This window comes from Drosophila miranda, chromosome XR (assembly GCF_003369915.1).
Source record: "Drosophila miranda strain MSH22 chromosome XR, D.miranda_PacBio2.1, whole genome shotgun sequence".
Taxonomy (NCBI): domain Eukaryota; kingdom Metazoa; phylum Arthropoda; class Insecta; order Diptera; family Drosophilidae; genus Drosophila; species Drosophila miranda.
Window position 1 is genome coordinate 24650275 of NC_046674.1, and position 16043 is coordinate 24666317.

General features: G+C 40.0%; 1 protein-coding gene across 1 annotated transcript; it reads right to left on the reverse strand.

Moving 5' to 3' along the window:
• Window positions 1-13162: 13162 nt before the first annotated feature.
• Window positions 13163-14525, reverse strand: LOC108153671 (uridine phosphorylase 1-like). The gene is made up of 4 exons (XM_017283785.2): window positions 14443-14525; window positions 14186-14379; window positions 13440-14120; window positions 13163-13379 (listed from the first exon to the last, which is right to left on the reverse strand). The coding sequence occupies exons 1-4, from the start codon at window positions 14510-14512 to the stop codon at window positions 13224-13226; spliced, it is 1101 nt and encodes a 366-aa protein (XP_017139274.2). The 5' UTR covers window positions 14513-14525; the 3' UTR covers window positions 13163-13223.
• Between the last annotated feature and the right edge of the window lie 1518 nt (window positions 14526-16043).

The following is a 16043-nucleotide window of genomic DNA, read 5'->3' on the forward strand; positions in this document are numbered from 1 at the left end:
GATATGCAATGATTGCATCTTACAAGTGGTGATGCAATTACTGCACCATCAAGTGGCCCGTGTGACACCAGCAGATCACCAGGCTGTTACGCGCGGATCCCAGGCAAAACGCAGTCCAACCGACCGAGGGGCGCTGCCGCATGACACACAGCGCGTAGCCAAACCGAACATGAAAATGCAGGAAAGATAGCAGTTAGACTAATAGGCGAGGTACATTTTAACTAAACTTATTAAAATTACTAATTACGAGAAAGGTATGTGAATACCAGTAATTTAATAAGAGGAAGGGAATTAGTGGTGTATATAATCTGGTAGAGGGAATAATAATCCCTTATTATAAGACCGTAAACGGTTCATGCAAGGAATAATTCGATCTCAAAAGTGGAAGGGACAACGATATCACACCAAGCATTTTTCTACGATAAAACCCAAACATCTATGTATGATTCGTTTTAATGACAACAATATAGGGGTTTGATTTCAGCCACCTTCTGAAAAAGTGCGAATACATGTGTGTGTGTTAGCGCACAGTCTTTTTCGTGACCGTGATTTTCTTTGGCAGCTTATATTGCCATCCGATCCGAGCTATTCATAAATAATGCTACATATGTACATATATGCAAGCTTTTGGTGAAACATTTATATAACTGGAAGACAATTTTAAATATATGGGACGGGAATCGCTAAAAAAACTCGGCTTGTCATCCCGATCAGGAACATTTATTTACATAAGTATATTTTATGGGGTCGAGATGCTTTCTTCGGTGCGTTACCAAAATCTAAATAATTGAATATTCCCCTATTCAAGGGTTTTTATGGGCTATTCTGTCTCTTTTCTTGAAAGTTTAAACTTTGCAGATTCGTTCATACTTTGCTCCTAAACCACAAAATTGAGGGCAACAAATCTAAATCTAAATCTAAATTACAATCACCAATTAATATCTTGCTCGTGGATGCGAGCAAAATGAAGGCGAGGAAATTGAATTTCCTTACTGGATTACCTGGAACATTGAAAAACGAAAACAAACGCTGCCATGGATAGAAGAGCTCATTATTGAATATCAGCAGAGTGAAACGAATCCATTCGAGACAAGAGGCTGCACACAGGACATAAATCGTATTAGAAAACCAATCAACCGTTTCAAATGGGATACATTTTTGTTCTTGGTCATGTTCTCGCTTCGGATATTTTTCTTTCGGGTCAAAGATTTTGGAGAAGCGTTGCAAATTGAGTTGGGATGCTGTTTGAATGCTGACCCGATCCATATGTGTAGGGGATGAAAAGGAGTGGGGAGTTAAATAGGATGCACTAACTAAGAGTAGTTGCAGTGCTAGTTAGAAAGGCTCTAAATATTGGAGATCTGTACCAAAAATCAATGTTGGTGGCCTCAAGTACACCCAATTTGTCGGCTATTTGAAAGCAAATTGAAGGTGTCTTTCTAACTATTTTGTAGCCCATCGAGAGAAAGAGAAAGAACCCATACAACAGGAGACAACACGTAGGCCTACCCACGAAGATCACAAAAGTGCCGATCGATGAGTAAAGACAGAGGCAGAGGCAGAGAAGCGAAGAGGAAACTGCTACTTTTCGCACAATGCTCTGGCGTATGAAAAGAGACACCTCCAAACTATTCCCTTGTCACTACAGTGCTATATACACGGCCTCTTCCTACAGCTCGGGCCTCTGTCAAACCGAGGCCTCCGTCACCTGGTGCGATTACCAGCTACAATGGCGAGCGGCTACGGCAGGATCAAAGCGGAAAATTCATTTGGCTTGGTGGTCTTGGTCTCGGTCCTGGTCTCGGTTTTGCTTTTGATCTTCGCAAAAGCGATCTTTTATATCGATCAACACGATTTTCACTTAGTTGCCCAGTTCATTAGACACATCATTGTATGGGCAACGGGAAGAAGGCTACAACAAATCCCTTAATTGTTTTAACAAGAACCTGCTTTAGATCGAGGGATTGCTTTGCTTTGCCACTTATAGGGGACTTGAGATAAAACATAACCAAATAATGTTTAGTCCAAGTGGGAACTAATAACTTTTGATAGCAAAATATTTACATAAGTACATATTTATAAGCGTTTCCACCGAGACCAGCAAGTTGAATTTTAATAAAAACGTACGAGTATTTCCATAAAGTAGTTTAAACAATTAACATAACATTCTATTAACTTTGATGTAAAAACAGAAACAGTTACCTTTTTTCCTGATTTTTTGCTATTTGTAGTCATGTTTTCCAGTATTTCTTCTCTCCTACAAGGAAGATGATTATTGATAAAAGCTCTTCCACAATACCTTTCTTACATATTAAACTATCTAACAAAAGTTCCAATCAAAATGGTTCAATCTCGTCTAACGGTATATATTTTAAGCTGTTATTAGCCGAGGAAATTGATGTCCTCTTGGGTATCTTGAATTATCTTGAAAACGAAAAAGTGCCTTAGGACCAATTATAGGGCTCAGAAGAGTTCTAAGCTAGACAGTTGTGGTTTTCGCGCCCAAAAATTCAAATGCATGCACATAGGCAATATTTCAATATATTGTAGATAATTGAAAAAATGATTTTGATTTTACCCAAAAATGGTTTATAATATTGTTTAAATGCATGTTGCATTGTGCATCATGTTGTGATGCATGCATCACACTGGACATGTCTAGACATAGAAAACTTTTCAATCTAAGTAAATATCGAACCATTTCTTGGAACCTTTCTAGGGTTCGAAGCTCGGATTTCAACCAAATCTCTCTGTGCCATCGCCTGCATTCCACTCCTGTCCAAAGTTCGCCTTTGGACTGGAAACTTAAGGGATTCTCTATTCACTGATTTGGCTATATAATACCACTTTGTTCAATTGATGTTACAGGAAGCAGTCTTTTCTTTACGTACAAAACTTTAGTCATGTACACCCAGCTAGGATCAACGTTTCCGTATTGACCGTAATTTTTTTCTGGGCTAGTTTTGTCCCTAATTATACCTGGTACTCAAAACTAAAGGGTACTCAAAACCAATTTCCTGAAGGAAGCTTTTCCCACCCCATAAAGTATATGTACTCTTGATCATTAACATCAAAGTCGTTATAGCCATGTGTGTCTGCCCACTAGAGCAATCAAATTTCGTTGTGAGACTCCTTTGATATCTAAATATAAACAGTTAATTTTAAAATTTCACCATTCGCCACCACAAAGAACATATACATACATATGTATCTAAGGCATCTACAATTTTAATGATATGAGGAAACCGAAAACGCAGAATCCAAGAATTACCATATGCACTAACTAAGGTAGTTGCAGTGCTAGTTAGAATGGCTCTATATGATTGAATTCTTTACAAAAATCAAAGTTGGTCCCAAGTATAAGTAGATCCAGATCTGGCCTAGATCGGATCAATATTATAGCTGGAATGAACAACAAAATTTCCCCTGTGGAATCCCCTAGCTATTTTCCTAGCTGTAGTTATCTCGCTTCCCTCTGCCAGAGGCGCACACTGCACGAGGATGAGGGAGACGGAGAGTGAGTGCGTGGTAGGGGGTTCGTAGCCACGGCAAATAGATTCGTTCCTTCTGTCTATAATAATTGCCCGACTTGATAATGATGCAGATTGTGCAATCTGGTAGATATGGTCGCCCGATTCAGTTTGATATCACTGGAGTCTGTCCACATAATTTGGTTGCTCTAGCTCTAATATTCCTAAAGAATTAGACGGACGGACAGATGGACGGACGGAAGGAAGGACAGACAGACATGCCTATATCGACTCGGCTATTGATGCTGGTTAAGAATATATATACTTCATGGGGTTGGAAACGCTTCCTTCTTTCTGTTATACACATCCACCATAGCCCTACCAGATCCCTAAGCTCCTCGAATACCGCGCATAAAAAGAAAGTGTTTCAGTTAAAAACTCTGTTTTGTTTTCGATATTAAAACCAAATGGATTGACGGAGGATATATGTACCTTCCATAAGAGCGCTCGGCTTGACAGCAATTTCAGTTGCATTTGTGTATGATATATGGGACCACTATATAATAAACTAGAAATAGTTGCAATAGGAACTTACCGGCAGGAGAACTTCTTCTTTTATCGTGGGCACTTTTCAACATGTCATCCCACACAATTCGGTTATTTCGATTGCCACCAGATTGCTATAGAATACAAATGCATTGATCCTTTGGATAGACTGTATGTACAGTGCCACAAAAACCTTTCTAGGTGGAAAAGAATCTGCACAATGTCCCCTAGAAATTGACTTGAAATTTATGATCTTCCATTATACGACTATTAACAATAATTTGCTTTTACCAGGAATCCACAGATGACTTTAGCGTAGGCACTCAAATGATCAGCTCTCCAAAAGAAGGGAGTACGTATGTATTATATTTTTTGATAATTGGTAAACTATTGTTTGCTGCTTAGAGACCAAAATTGGTTTTAAAGGACTGCTCATTGTCCCCATTAAACGAGTAATTGAAGGTGGAAAGCAGAGAAGTGAACAACAGAGCGAACAGAACAATTAATTGCCTAGAAAATGCCGTGGATTTCGAAACAAAATGGTGGAGGATCCGTTGAGCCTGCGGAGACATTGTCCATCGATGGATGCATTCTGGAATAGCTAGATGCATGGCCAACAGCAAGTAGAAACATGTTCGAAGCATGTCAGGCAGACCCAGAGGACAACACAATGAGTATGGACAATAAATGTATGTATAATTGAAAATAGAATTCATTGAATGGGCCAGAATCGGAGACACATTCGTTGCGCATGTGCAGATATACACAGCATTGTCTGCGGGTCTACGAGTGCTGAATGAGTGTTGCCTCTCGACAAACAATACTTTCTCACTCTATGTCGAGTGTGAATGCCAGCATAGGTCCTGTTCAAGAAGAATGCCATTTCCATTGATAGGCACTCGTGCGTAGCTCCGCAGGACCTCAACTTCTACCTCAGCTCTTCCATTCAGGCCATCATTTATGACCAGCGCAGAGAAATTGTCCCGCATTGATGGACTCAAATTGGTCACAAATGTACGCAAACACGGCGATTGCATTTTACATGCCAATTCAACTCGACTAAAGAGCCGAAGGCAAGAATGGCATTCAATGAACGCCCTCAAAGGAGAGCCAGGATGTTCTGGCATAGCCTTGAAAAATTTGTGTGAGTTTCGGACAAGGCCAATAAAAAGAAGATGCGTTGCTAATACAATTTACATGCAATTGTTATACATCTGGGCAACCGGAAGCCGATCTTAGTCTTAAAGCCAGATTGTAAAAATAACTATTCCTTTTCAGTTTTTCCTATGCCGGTCCATTGTTATGTAGCACTTTACTTTTACTGTACTTCTAATATACGGTTTTATACTGAACCCAGTCGGACTTACTGTGAATCCACTCTCGATATTCACGATTGTCTCCCAAATGAATCGGTTGATCTACTTCCTTCGTTTTTATTGGTCTGGCACTTTTACTACATCTAGAAACAATGTATTTGCCTATCCAAAACACCCTAAAGGTAACCTGAAACTTTGAGTATCAGTCAAATCCACCTTATTACGATCAATAGATTTTCCTTTATGTAATTTTCTCAAACAGTTGGAGTAAGAACTGATTTTCGAAGATAGGTTGAAGTCCACATCCCATTTTACATGGATTTAATTCAGTATTCATTTAAGATTACATTTACATTTACATAAGATTAATCCTCAAGTGAAAGATTTGGTAAAGATGTGGGTCAAATCAAAAGATCATCAGATTATGTGGAGAAATTTTTTTTTTGCCGAATAAAGTTACTTTATTCAAAAAGTCACTGAGTTATCAAGGAGCCCTCGTCTTTGACCACCTATTGAGTGCCCTGTTATTACTATTTTATTCCCAGTAATTCCGTGCAGCCACGATATGCCATTAAATCCCTCCGATTCTATTAAATCCAATGGTTTTCTAGAATGAACTTAACAATTTTGTATTAAGAATACAACATATCCAGCTTTTTGCGAAGGCACTGCACAGTCTTTCAAAGTATATTTTACTTATGTGCATATTTTCCTTATGTACGCCCAATGCCATTAACCCATTAAAGAGCATGATCGCCGAAGATGATTTTTATAATTTTCGAGCTACTAAAATTTAGAAACGATGAAAATTGCCAAAATTATACTTTAAAATTATTATGTAAATTAATAAACATAAATTAAACATTTTAATGCCCATAGAGATTGATGCTAGACATTAATTTCATTGATTGATATTCAGTCACCAATTATTGTTTTATTTGTCCCAATAAACAGTTCGTCGTATATTTTCCAATGTTTCTTCTGTAGCTCATTTGCCAAAACCAAAGCTTTAAACATAAGCCTAATTAATATTAGACTCAATCTAAAAACCAAGGACTTTAAATTCTTTATCGATATCTGCCGATTTCTTCAACCATAAGTCTACAGTTATGCTGCAGAAGCAGAAGTAAATACAATTTAAAAATGATCTGGTTTAAGTGTGCAATTCTATGACCATTTGCGAAAGTAAACCTTAGTAACTGTACACTATATATTCGCTGTACGCTGTATCTGTATCTTCATAATTGTGGATGCATCCCGCCATTTGGTCTGGGCAAAGGAGCGCCCAATAGATATCCGTATTCCACGATATGGCTATTGCGATTAGTGTATATATTTAGTGACCTTTTTCAGTTAAACATAGATATTAATTAAACTAAAAATGTTGAATTTTTAAATATCTCCCAAGAATTGTGCGAGGAACATTCAGACGCTGGCCACCGGACAGCCCACACATACAGATGCTGTGTTTGATGTTGATCACAAATACATATGTATACACATTTTATGGTTGAAAAATTCTATTCTCTTTACAAGTACATTACACACATCGTGACTTTGACAAAACGGACCCGCACTCAGACTCCGTCCCATCAAGTGCATAAGAGGGGATCTAATGAGCTCTCTGTAAATAGAAGCGTCTTGAGTAAATAGAAGTTTTCTTTGCACTTGTACGGCAAATATTGACAAAGGACAAAGCAAACGCACTTGGAACGCTCCGTGGAACTAGACAAACAATAGAAACAGCAATATTTTATATTTTCGGGACGCAGGCAAACGATAGCAAGTGTCCGCTAAGTCGATAAGAACAATATTTGATATTTGTAGTTAGTTGTTCAAACATTTTCTTCATTTTTGGCGGCTTCGTCTCGGGACAATCATTTCAGCGACGGTAGACAAGGGGATATTTATTGAAGAAATACCTATTCATGAAATTTGAGACAAGGACAGAGACAGGGTTCCATTGTTGGCCTTATCAATCGCAATAGATCTTGGACTGCTGTGAAATGAGAGGAAAATATTTTGTAAACCAAGTACGAAAACAAAGTAAATCCAGCTAGTTGAGCTGCTCTCCTTATCTGCATCTCTGCTGGCACAAAGTGCCCAGCCATAATCCCAGATCCGAGTGCAGCACATCTAGATTGCACATGACAGATAGACACTTATCCCTAGCGTTCTCGGGGAACAATGAGCCGAGCAGAGCGAATGCCAGTGATTAAGATATTTTTGGTGCACTTCCACCAGAGATAGCCACGTCGATTAGTATCTGTATCTGCTGTCAAGTAGCCAGACGTTCATATCTCTGCCAAAACCCAGACAGCCTGCTAATTGAGTGTCTCAGATAGTAATTGTAACCAAAAATTGGTAAACCAGATTCCCCTATCACCAGATCATGTGTGAACTTTAGTTACACATACTCGTAGTAGATATTATCAATCAGCAGAGCGAGATTGGATTGTTGGCGAATTTTACTCTAATGGGCTAGTCACTTCCATGGTTCAACTATTTGAGCCTTGTTCTGAGGCGAGTTTAATGAACATCTGCGATAAGAGCATTCATTCCCATATGATTCTTGTGGAACAATGAAACCCAGAGAAGCCCAATGTCATGGCCATGTGAAGGTGGATTTGCTACTGGAGATAAATACTGATGGTTATTGCTGGATAAATAAGTTCTACAAGAAATCCTCAGCCAATTAGCAACCCAAAATTTGAATCCCGCAATTATGTGTATTCGATTTCGAAGAAATGAAATTGAAAACAATATCAGAAAGAGTATTGACGCATTTGATGGCAGTGCACTATGGACAAAATGCCCGATTATTTCGCAATTTTAAAGCTAGAGTTTTCAGATTTTTTAGTCCTGTTTAAAGTAACTTTTGCCTTTATGTTAGAATAGCTTAGGGATTTTATGTGTATAAATTGGTTTCTTTCGAAGACCGGTGAAAACCGGCACAATTGAATCAATTTTGATTTAGTCGACTTTAATATTATTTTGTATTCAGTTTCTTCTTATCTAATCGTATCTATTACCTTATGCCAAACAAAATCGGGGAGTTGGCCATGGTGCAGCGGATAATAAACGAAATCGTTAAATCTTTGGAATGGCTTTCTTGCGCAACCCTAATCTGATGGGTCTGATGGGTAATCTGTACAAAGGTGGGGACAGAAATGCTTCGAAAGTTATATCATTGCTCAATTAAGATGAAGAGGTCATGGCAAAAAAAAAATAAAATGTGCTAGCAGTGATCCCAAACTTCCTATTAAATTCAGTCCTGAGGAAGCTTTGGCGATTAATGTAGATGATCGATTTACGAAAAATGCATACAAGATAGTGAAAACGAAAACTAAATCTTACACCGCAAATATTTTTCCAAGCTACGATTTATTGAGATTCGCAAAAGTAAAATGCTCACACCCGAAAGTTTTCACGTAAAAATAGGATGGAAGATTCAATGCATGCTCTTCTCTTTAAATCTGATCCTTTAATTTCAAAGTTATCAAAATCGTCTTCAAGGCTTTCCGAAGAAAATATATAGTTGGATAAAGAAGTTCAAGATTTGCTATTAGATGTCAACTTTGAAGAAGACGTTTTATTTTCCAATAGTTCAGATATTTGCATTTTAATAAATTTAAAGTTACATAAGTTACACTGGTAAACTATCTTTGGAATGGTATTTCAAAATCTTTCAATATTTTGAAGAATTGGAACTATTGTATATATTTGATATAGTTGACCGATTCTATTGAAATTTTGTACAGTTATCCGGTAATTAACAATCATGTTAAACTAAATTTCATATAGATATCTTTTAAATTACGCTTGTTATTAATTGAATGCCACTAGATTGGCCGTTTCGCCCACTAATATAATCTGGAGACCAAGCAACAGGAAAAAGAAACGGAAGTCAACGGAAACAAAATATTTAATAGTTAGTTAATAGTTAATAATGGTTTTTGCATTACAATTTTAAAAGATAGAGCCCGAAATATGAAAAGTCTGCTACTTTTTCCATTCATAAAATTTCCATCTTGTTTCATGGCCAAAAACGAAACTATTTAAGTCGGTTAAGTATACATATGTATATCCGAACTCCGATTAAATCAAAAGCATTCAATGATCCCTATGATACTAGATTAGATGGAATCGCCAGTAAGCAGATTGAAAGATACTCTCCTTGTTTGAACTCAATTGCTACTAGAGAAGGCAAGTATCTCGTACGGACATTGTGCACTTTGAAACCATATAGACATCAACAATGCCGTGGAGGTGGAAGACGATACCAACAAAAGAGCTAATCACCGATGGCAAGAAGCCTCCAACTCCCACACATACATGTATGCATATGTATATGCGACTGTGTCAGTCTTTGTTTACCTACATGTCGCCTCCCGAACGCCTAGAGGCCAGAACGGAAGAATTAAGAAAAGAAGAAGTCGCTCCCTCACACACAAACCCAAACCCGAACCCAAACCCAAATCCGACCCGACTACCGTGGCAAGCCAACATAGCGGTTGACCATGAAAACCCAACCCACATACACACATATGCACAATGGATGGGCCTCGCATGCATTCCAATTCCATTTCCAATTCTATTCCTAGTCCTATTGATCCGCTCTTTTGTCATTGACAGTTATAGATATATGTACGAGTAGGAGTAGGAGTACGAGTATGTATGGGTTGTTTGTGTTGAGCGAGTTTCAAAGAAACAGGAAGCATAATCCTACAATAACATTTTTACGCACTGAGCTCCTTTTAAGTAATCTTTACGTATGAAATTTGTTATCAATGGCACTCCATCTAAAGGGATTGTCCGTCGTCCGCATGTGGATGTGTTTTTTTAGGCAAAAATTGAAATAACACAGCCGATATGCGAGTATTCAACAAATTCCCGATAATATCCCTAGATAAGGTCCTAGGGAAGGAGTAATTTACCAAGGATTAAGCATTGTTTAGGCATGCAAAATGGCTGCGATTATCTTCGTCATATATGTAGAGTCCATAGATAAGTTTAGAGGAAATATGTTTTGAAAGAAAATAACTACAGCCATAGAGATAATGCGGGGGACCATATTTCATCCATCTGGTGAAGAAAGGATCGCAAAAAGATCACAGATCAGTCTGCAATAGCCAAGATTCCAAGACTCAAACTAGTTTACTCCCTCTCAACATTCTTCCAATACATCTTCCAACATAGCAATTAAACTATGCGTATCATTCGATTCTCCCAGCATCCAACAGATTTTTGAACTATAAACGTAAATCATTCTTATATTATAGGGTCAAATAGCATCTTCGCCCACCTGTTGAATAAAAATGCACTCCTTAGTGACATTCGACAATTTAAATTGATTCCTCTATGCGTAGGTCCTTTGAAAAGACGGAAAACGGAACTATTCACCATATACTTACGTATATATGTGTATTTATGTATACCTATAGATTATTTTCATTTTATTTGTCAATCCGTGATGAAACATCATTGTCCTATCAGATTCACCTTAGTACATGCCCGTTGTTGTTTTTTGGATCTAGCTCTTATGATTCCATGAGACCTAAGCGCTCATCAGGAGAGACAGACGCACAAACAGACAGACAGGGCAATATATTCATACGCTTTATGGGTTGAGAAAAGCTTCCTTTTGGCTTTCTAGCTCATGGGTCGAATTGGACATGGACATGGAAGGAATCCTTGGAATGAAAAAGACCTAGTATCTGGCAAGGAGAAATGGGACGGACATATACAATATTGTGCAAAACAGGGACGCCCAATAATTGTATTCTTGATGAAGAAACAAATAGATTTAGTGGACACACATAAATCCTCCTAAATAAGATTGGAAACAGTGGAGAACGAAATCGATTTCTTCTTCCCCATTTTACTTACTTCGAAGAACCCAAATAATAATGTTAATAGAGAAATATAGGAACATACCAATTTATGGATTGCGCTTACTGCTCAATCATAGAGGAAATCGACCACCAAAAAAAAAAGAACAAGAGATGCAACAAATTGACACTTTGATGGGGATATAGATACATCCAGCTATAGATTCGAAAGACAAAACATTTAAAAAAGAACAACAGCCATCGAAGGCAGCATGGGTATACATGCAGTTAGACATATGTATATATATATGGATATGGTTAAAAGAAAAGTCATGCAAAATACAAACAATAGGGCCAGAGAATCCCCCTAAGGCGGTCGCATTGTTTGGCCCGCTTTTGAAAATATTTGTAAACACGTTTTTGGGAAATTGGCCGTGTTTGCCAGGACTGTTCATTGTTGGGCCGGAGGAAGGTTGGAGGAAGGTTTGGCCAACATCACAGTGCCCAGTGAGACGTCATGGAGTTTCACGTGTTGTCACCAGCCACCAACCGCCAGGCTTATTAATAGCCCCGACAACAGAGCTGAATGCTGACTGCCTGGATGCTCAGCCCTGCAGTAGAAACTGTTGAAACGTGATCTGGGCACGGATGGGACCCAGGCGGGGGTAAGGGTAATCCGCTGTCTCGACTCTGGGTAGGGCAGGGCAGGGCAGGGCTCTGTGTCTAGCGTCTGATCCCGAGACACCGACACCGACACCGACAGAGACACAGATACTGACGCACAAAAGTGTGCCTTTTAACGAGCTCTAATTTGGTGCTGGACCATTTCGAATAGACAGCGAGAGGGAGCGAACGGCGAGCAGAAAAAAAGGTTTCTATTCTTCACAACTTATTTCCAAAGAATAACAAGAAATAATGATCGGTTGTCTACTCGACCGAATCCCAATCCAAATGCGAATCCAGGACTCAGCCGCAGCCCAGAGCCATGTTTACACAATGCCAGTCAAACAAAGTTCTATTTGTTCCATTTTGCGTGTCTCCCCACCCCTCCCTCCTCTCCTCTGCGACAGACAGATCCCTAACGTGATAATCTTTTAAATTGCTCAAATTTTCCCTGTGACTCGACCTATTGCTCTCTCTCTACTCTATTATTTCGTATTTCGCTTTTGGGAAATTGGAAAATGAGATCTTGTCGCTTATGTTATTTGGTATTTTGACAAAACAAAGAGCAAATTTGAAGCATTTTATGTCTGATGTGTGTTTTGTGTGCTACCTCGAGTTGTTGGCCAGAAATGCGCGGCTTGCCAGGCCACGGCCTTTGTCCTCGCATGTCTACTGTTCTGCAAGAGAAACGATTCTCCTTTGCTCGCATCTTAAGAGAACGATTTCGTTCAGCGTAGCGTAATCTTTAGGCTGATTTCATGTTCATATGAGGTTTACAGGGGCTTTTGTTTGCTACAATAGCCATTTAGGTGGGTGCTCGACAAGGATTGATTCCATATTTCAATCCTAACGAGAAGCAATAAAGACATTGGCCTCTGACATTGAAGCTTTTACCCTCTGCAACTGTTGTGATCCGATTTTGATCCTTCTTATCTGAGCAATACCGTATGATATAGTCATCAAAAACATACTTGTACAAATGTATGCAAATATATACTGGTACTTAGTAGAACAGTAAGTTTTACCGGGTACTCGGAAAGATTAGGGATTTATTTGGATGTGTGTAACAGCCATATATATCCAAACATATATATTCTTTATCAGCAACAATTCGCCGAGTCGATATAGCTATGTCCGTTTGTCCGGTTTGATGAGAGCCTAGACCCCAAAGACTAAAGGAACTAAGTAGATCAAATTTTGTATCCAGCCTGTGATATCATACTGCTGCAAGTGAAGATGTGAGAAAACCGAAAGGGAAGAAGCGTAGAGAATGCCCATATCTAGATATAGTAATAGGTTTGTTTTTATTTTGGCAGAGAACTGAGAACTTGCATGTGCCATAGATAGCCTCGGGAGTGCCATAGAAAGTATGTAAATAAATAATCCTTCCCCGCAATTCAGATCTCCGATTCTCCTCCCACGCAGCGGGCAGGAACGTCTTTCACTTTTTTGGCTTCGTTGACTTCGTCCAGGAGTACTTTGCGAATGTATCGCGACACGAGCTCCTGAGGCCGCTTCTCCCACACACTAAGGGATTTCGGACATGCACGTATCTAATGTGAATTAATTGATTTGGAATGGGAGGAGTGCTAGTTGATGTCAGATTCACTTACCTGATCACCCTTCATACGATCGATGACGCTAACGCAGACGACGGCAGAGCGTATATTGGCCCTTTTTGTGAGAGCGGCAAAGGCGGTACTCTCCATATCAAATTTGGCCACTCCGTTACCCTTCAGGCCGAGAAGATAGGCGGTCTTCGAGTGACTCGTGTAGTCGCAGAAGGCACCATCGAGTCGGGACTGGCCTTCATAGAAGTCGTCGGCGCAAATGGTCTTACCAATAATTGCCTCAAAGTCAACTTCGCAAGGATTCGCCAGTGATTGCAGTTCTTGGGCCAAACACTGGTCTAGTTGGCTGCAATGCTGCACGATTTTGCCCTGAACGATTACCTCATAATAGGGATTGAGCTTGCAGTCCAGTGCCTCCGAGCTGATGACCACGGTTCCGGGCTCTATTCCGATGCCGCCGCAGGTCCCAATTCTGATGAATACGGGATTCTGACACTTTGCATAGTGCATCATCTTGATGAGCTCATGGAGCAGTATGGAAATCGACGGACACCCCATGCCATGAGTTACACACAGTACTGGGCCCACTTTGTAGAGCGCAAAGCGATGACCATCGGTCATATTCCTAAGAGTAGTTACCGGGCTCAGCTTCAGACGGAGGTCCTTCATAATCCTGTAAGCAAATCTCTCCATGCGTCCAGGCGTACCACCCATGCAAACAAACTACAGATTCAGAGCACTCCACCGAAATGACCACCGAAGGATCACCTTGTCATTATTTGACTTACCCGCACATCGCCAAAGACCTTGGGGAAGTTCGTCGTGGCCGTATCCATGCCCAGATGATAGAGAAAGTCAGGCTTGAGGCAAGGCAGGAAGGGATTGAGACCCTTTAGAGTGCTCTGATTTGGCGGCTTTTTGCACCCCATCTTCATGTGCCTGACGAGCCGCCCAAGCTGCTTGCCCTGTGACCTCACCGATTCTGTGGGATCTAACTGTTCGCTTACACTGCTTATTGTGATTGTATTAGTAGTGCGGTACTTGCCCTTCAACTGGCAAACGTCGCGGGTCAAGTCGCATGGCATTGCGCCTGCAGTGTTGCACTTTGCTGCCATTTTTATATTCAAATATACAATTTATTGCTGTATTTCCACAAATGAATTTTGAATGAACCAAATCGTATTACGTACTTCAATACTATTACTGACTCGTCCGCAAAATACTAACTTGTTTTAGGTAACGTAAAGGAGAGACGTTGAGATGTAGCGTAAAAATGGAAAAAAATAAAATCGCGATTATTCATAATATTACATATGTATTTATGTACTGACTGGGTGCGGGTATAAAAGTAGTAGTGCTGCGGCTCTCAGCGTTCTTGCTCATTTTTTGAGTGTCGTTGAACTTCTTTTTTATCAAAATATCGATGTCCAAGCCTGAATCCATTTTGACATAGATGGATCCCTTAAGATTGTATTTTATTATTACCATCGATAAGAAATCAAAAAGGAATAATTAAATAGGATTCAGCAACGGCATCTCTTTGTTATTTCCAAAGACCCGAGTCACTTCCTATCGATCGCCCGGCTCATTAGTAAATTGTTCGACTAAGAGGCTTGTTCGGAAAGATGCTCGTAAGTATACATGCTCAACACATCAAATGATGTTTTAGGACTCACTAGAAAACACTTTTTCAGCGGAACACAGGGAGAAGTATAGAGAGGAGTTTTGGCTCCGCCCTTCTGTCCCTTTGCCAGGATAGTCAGGATCCAAGGGCCACCAAAGTCAGAGGGAAAACAGTGTTAACAATTTACACCAAAAAGTCTCCCATCAATCTTTTAACAATATCGGTTGTGGATGATTGTTGGGTTGCACTCCCAAAACGCCCCAGAAAAAATGCCCAACATTTTACCCGTACCCGGGCACAATGTACCAGAACGCCCCTGAAAAGCAAGAGGACCGCAGAGAAAAGATTCGAAAATCCAAAATCAATAAAATGCATCGCCACAGGGGACACAAGCAAGTCGGGGAAGGTCAGGGAAAGGGGCAGTGGCAGGGCCAGCACAGAGAAGTAAAAAAGAAACAAGAAAATAAATTAAACAAAGGAGACCCTTGCACACGTGTTCACAAAGGAAACTGACCGCCAGAACGATCGATGGAAATTATGCCGAAAATGTTCCACAGAAAGTCGGTTAAAATTTGTATCTCTCTTTTTTTAACGATGCCTGGAAGATCGACCGCTGATTGGCCGCCATCGAGTGGCTTTCGAATGGTTACGATTCTTACAAATAGGTGTCTAGGATATTTCACAAATTGTCGAGTCTCGATATGGAAATCCATTAGTCTCAATTGAGTATGGATCGTAAATAATTATCTTTAGGGCTCAAGCACTTGAGACTCCACAAAGCGACTTTTAGGCGGCGCAGGGATCTAGTTTCAACGAGGACCCACTGGGGTCCTGGCTCTGGCTCCGGCTCCGGCCTTGAGTCCTCGTCCGGAACGCTGTTATATTTGACAACACGAATTTCATCTGGTATTTTGCGGCGTTGTGTTTCTGAGTCTGTGTGTGTTTAATTGTCAAGTGCAGTATCTGACACGACTCCTGAAATTTAATGCCTCGACATGCAAGACGATCTCGTGTTCGAAAAT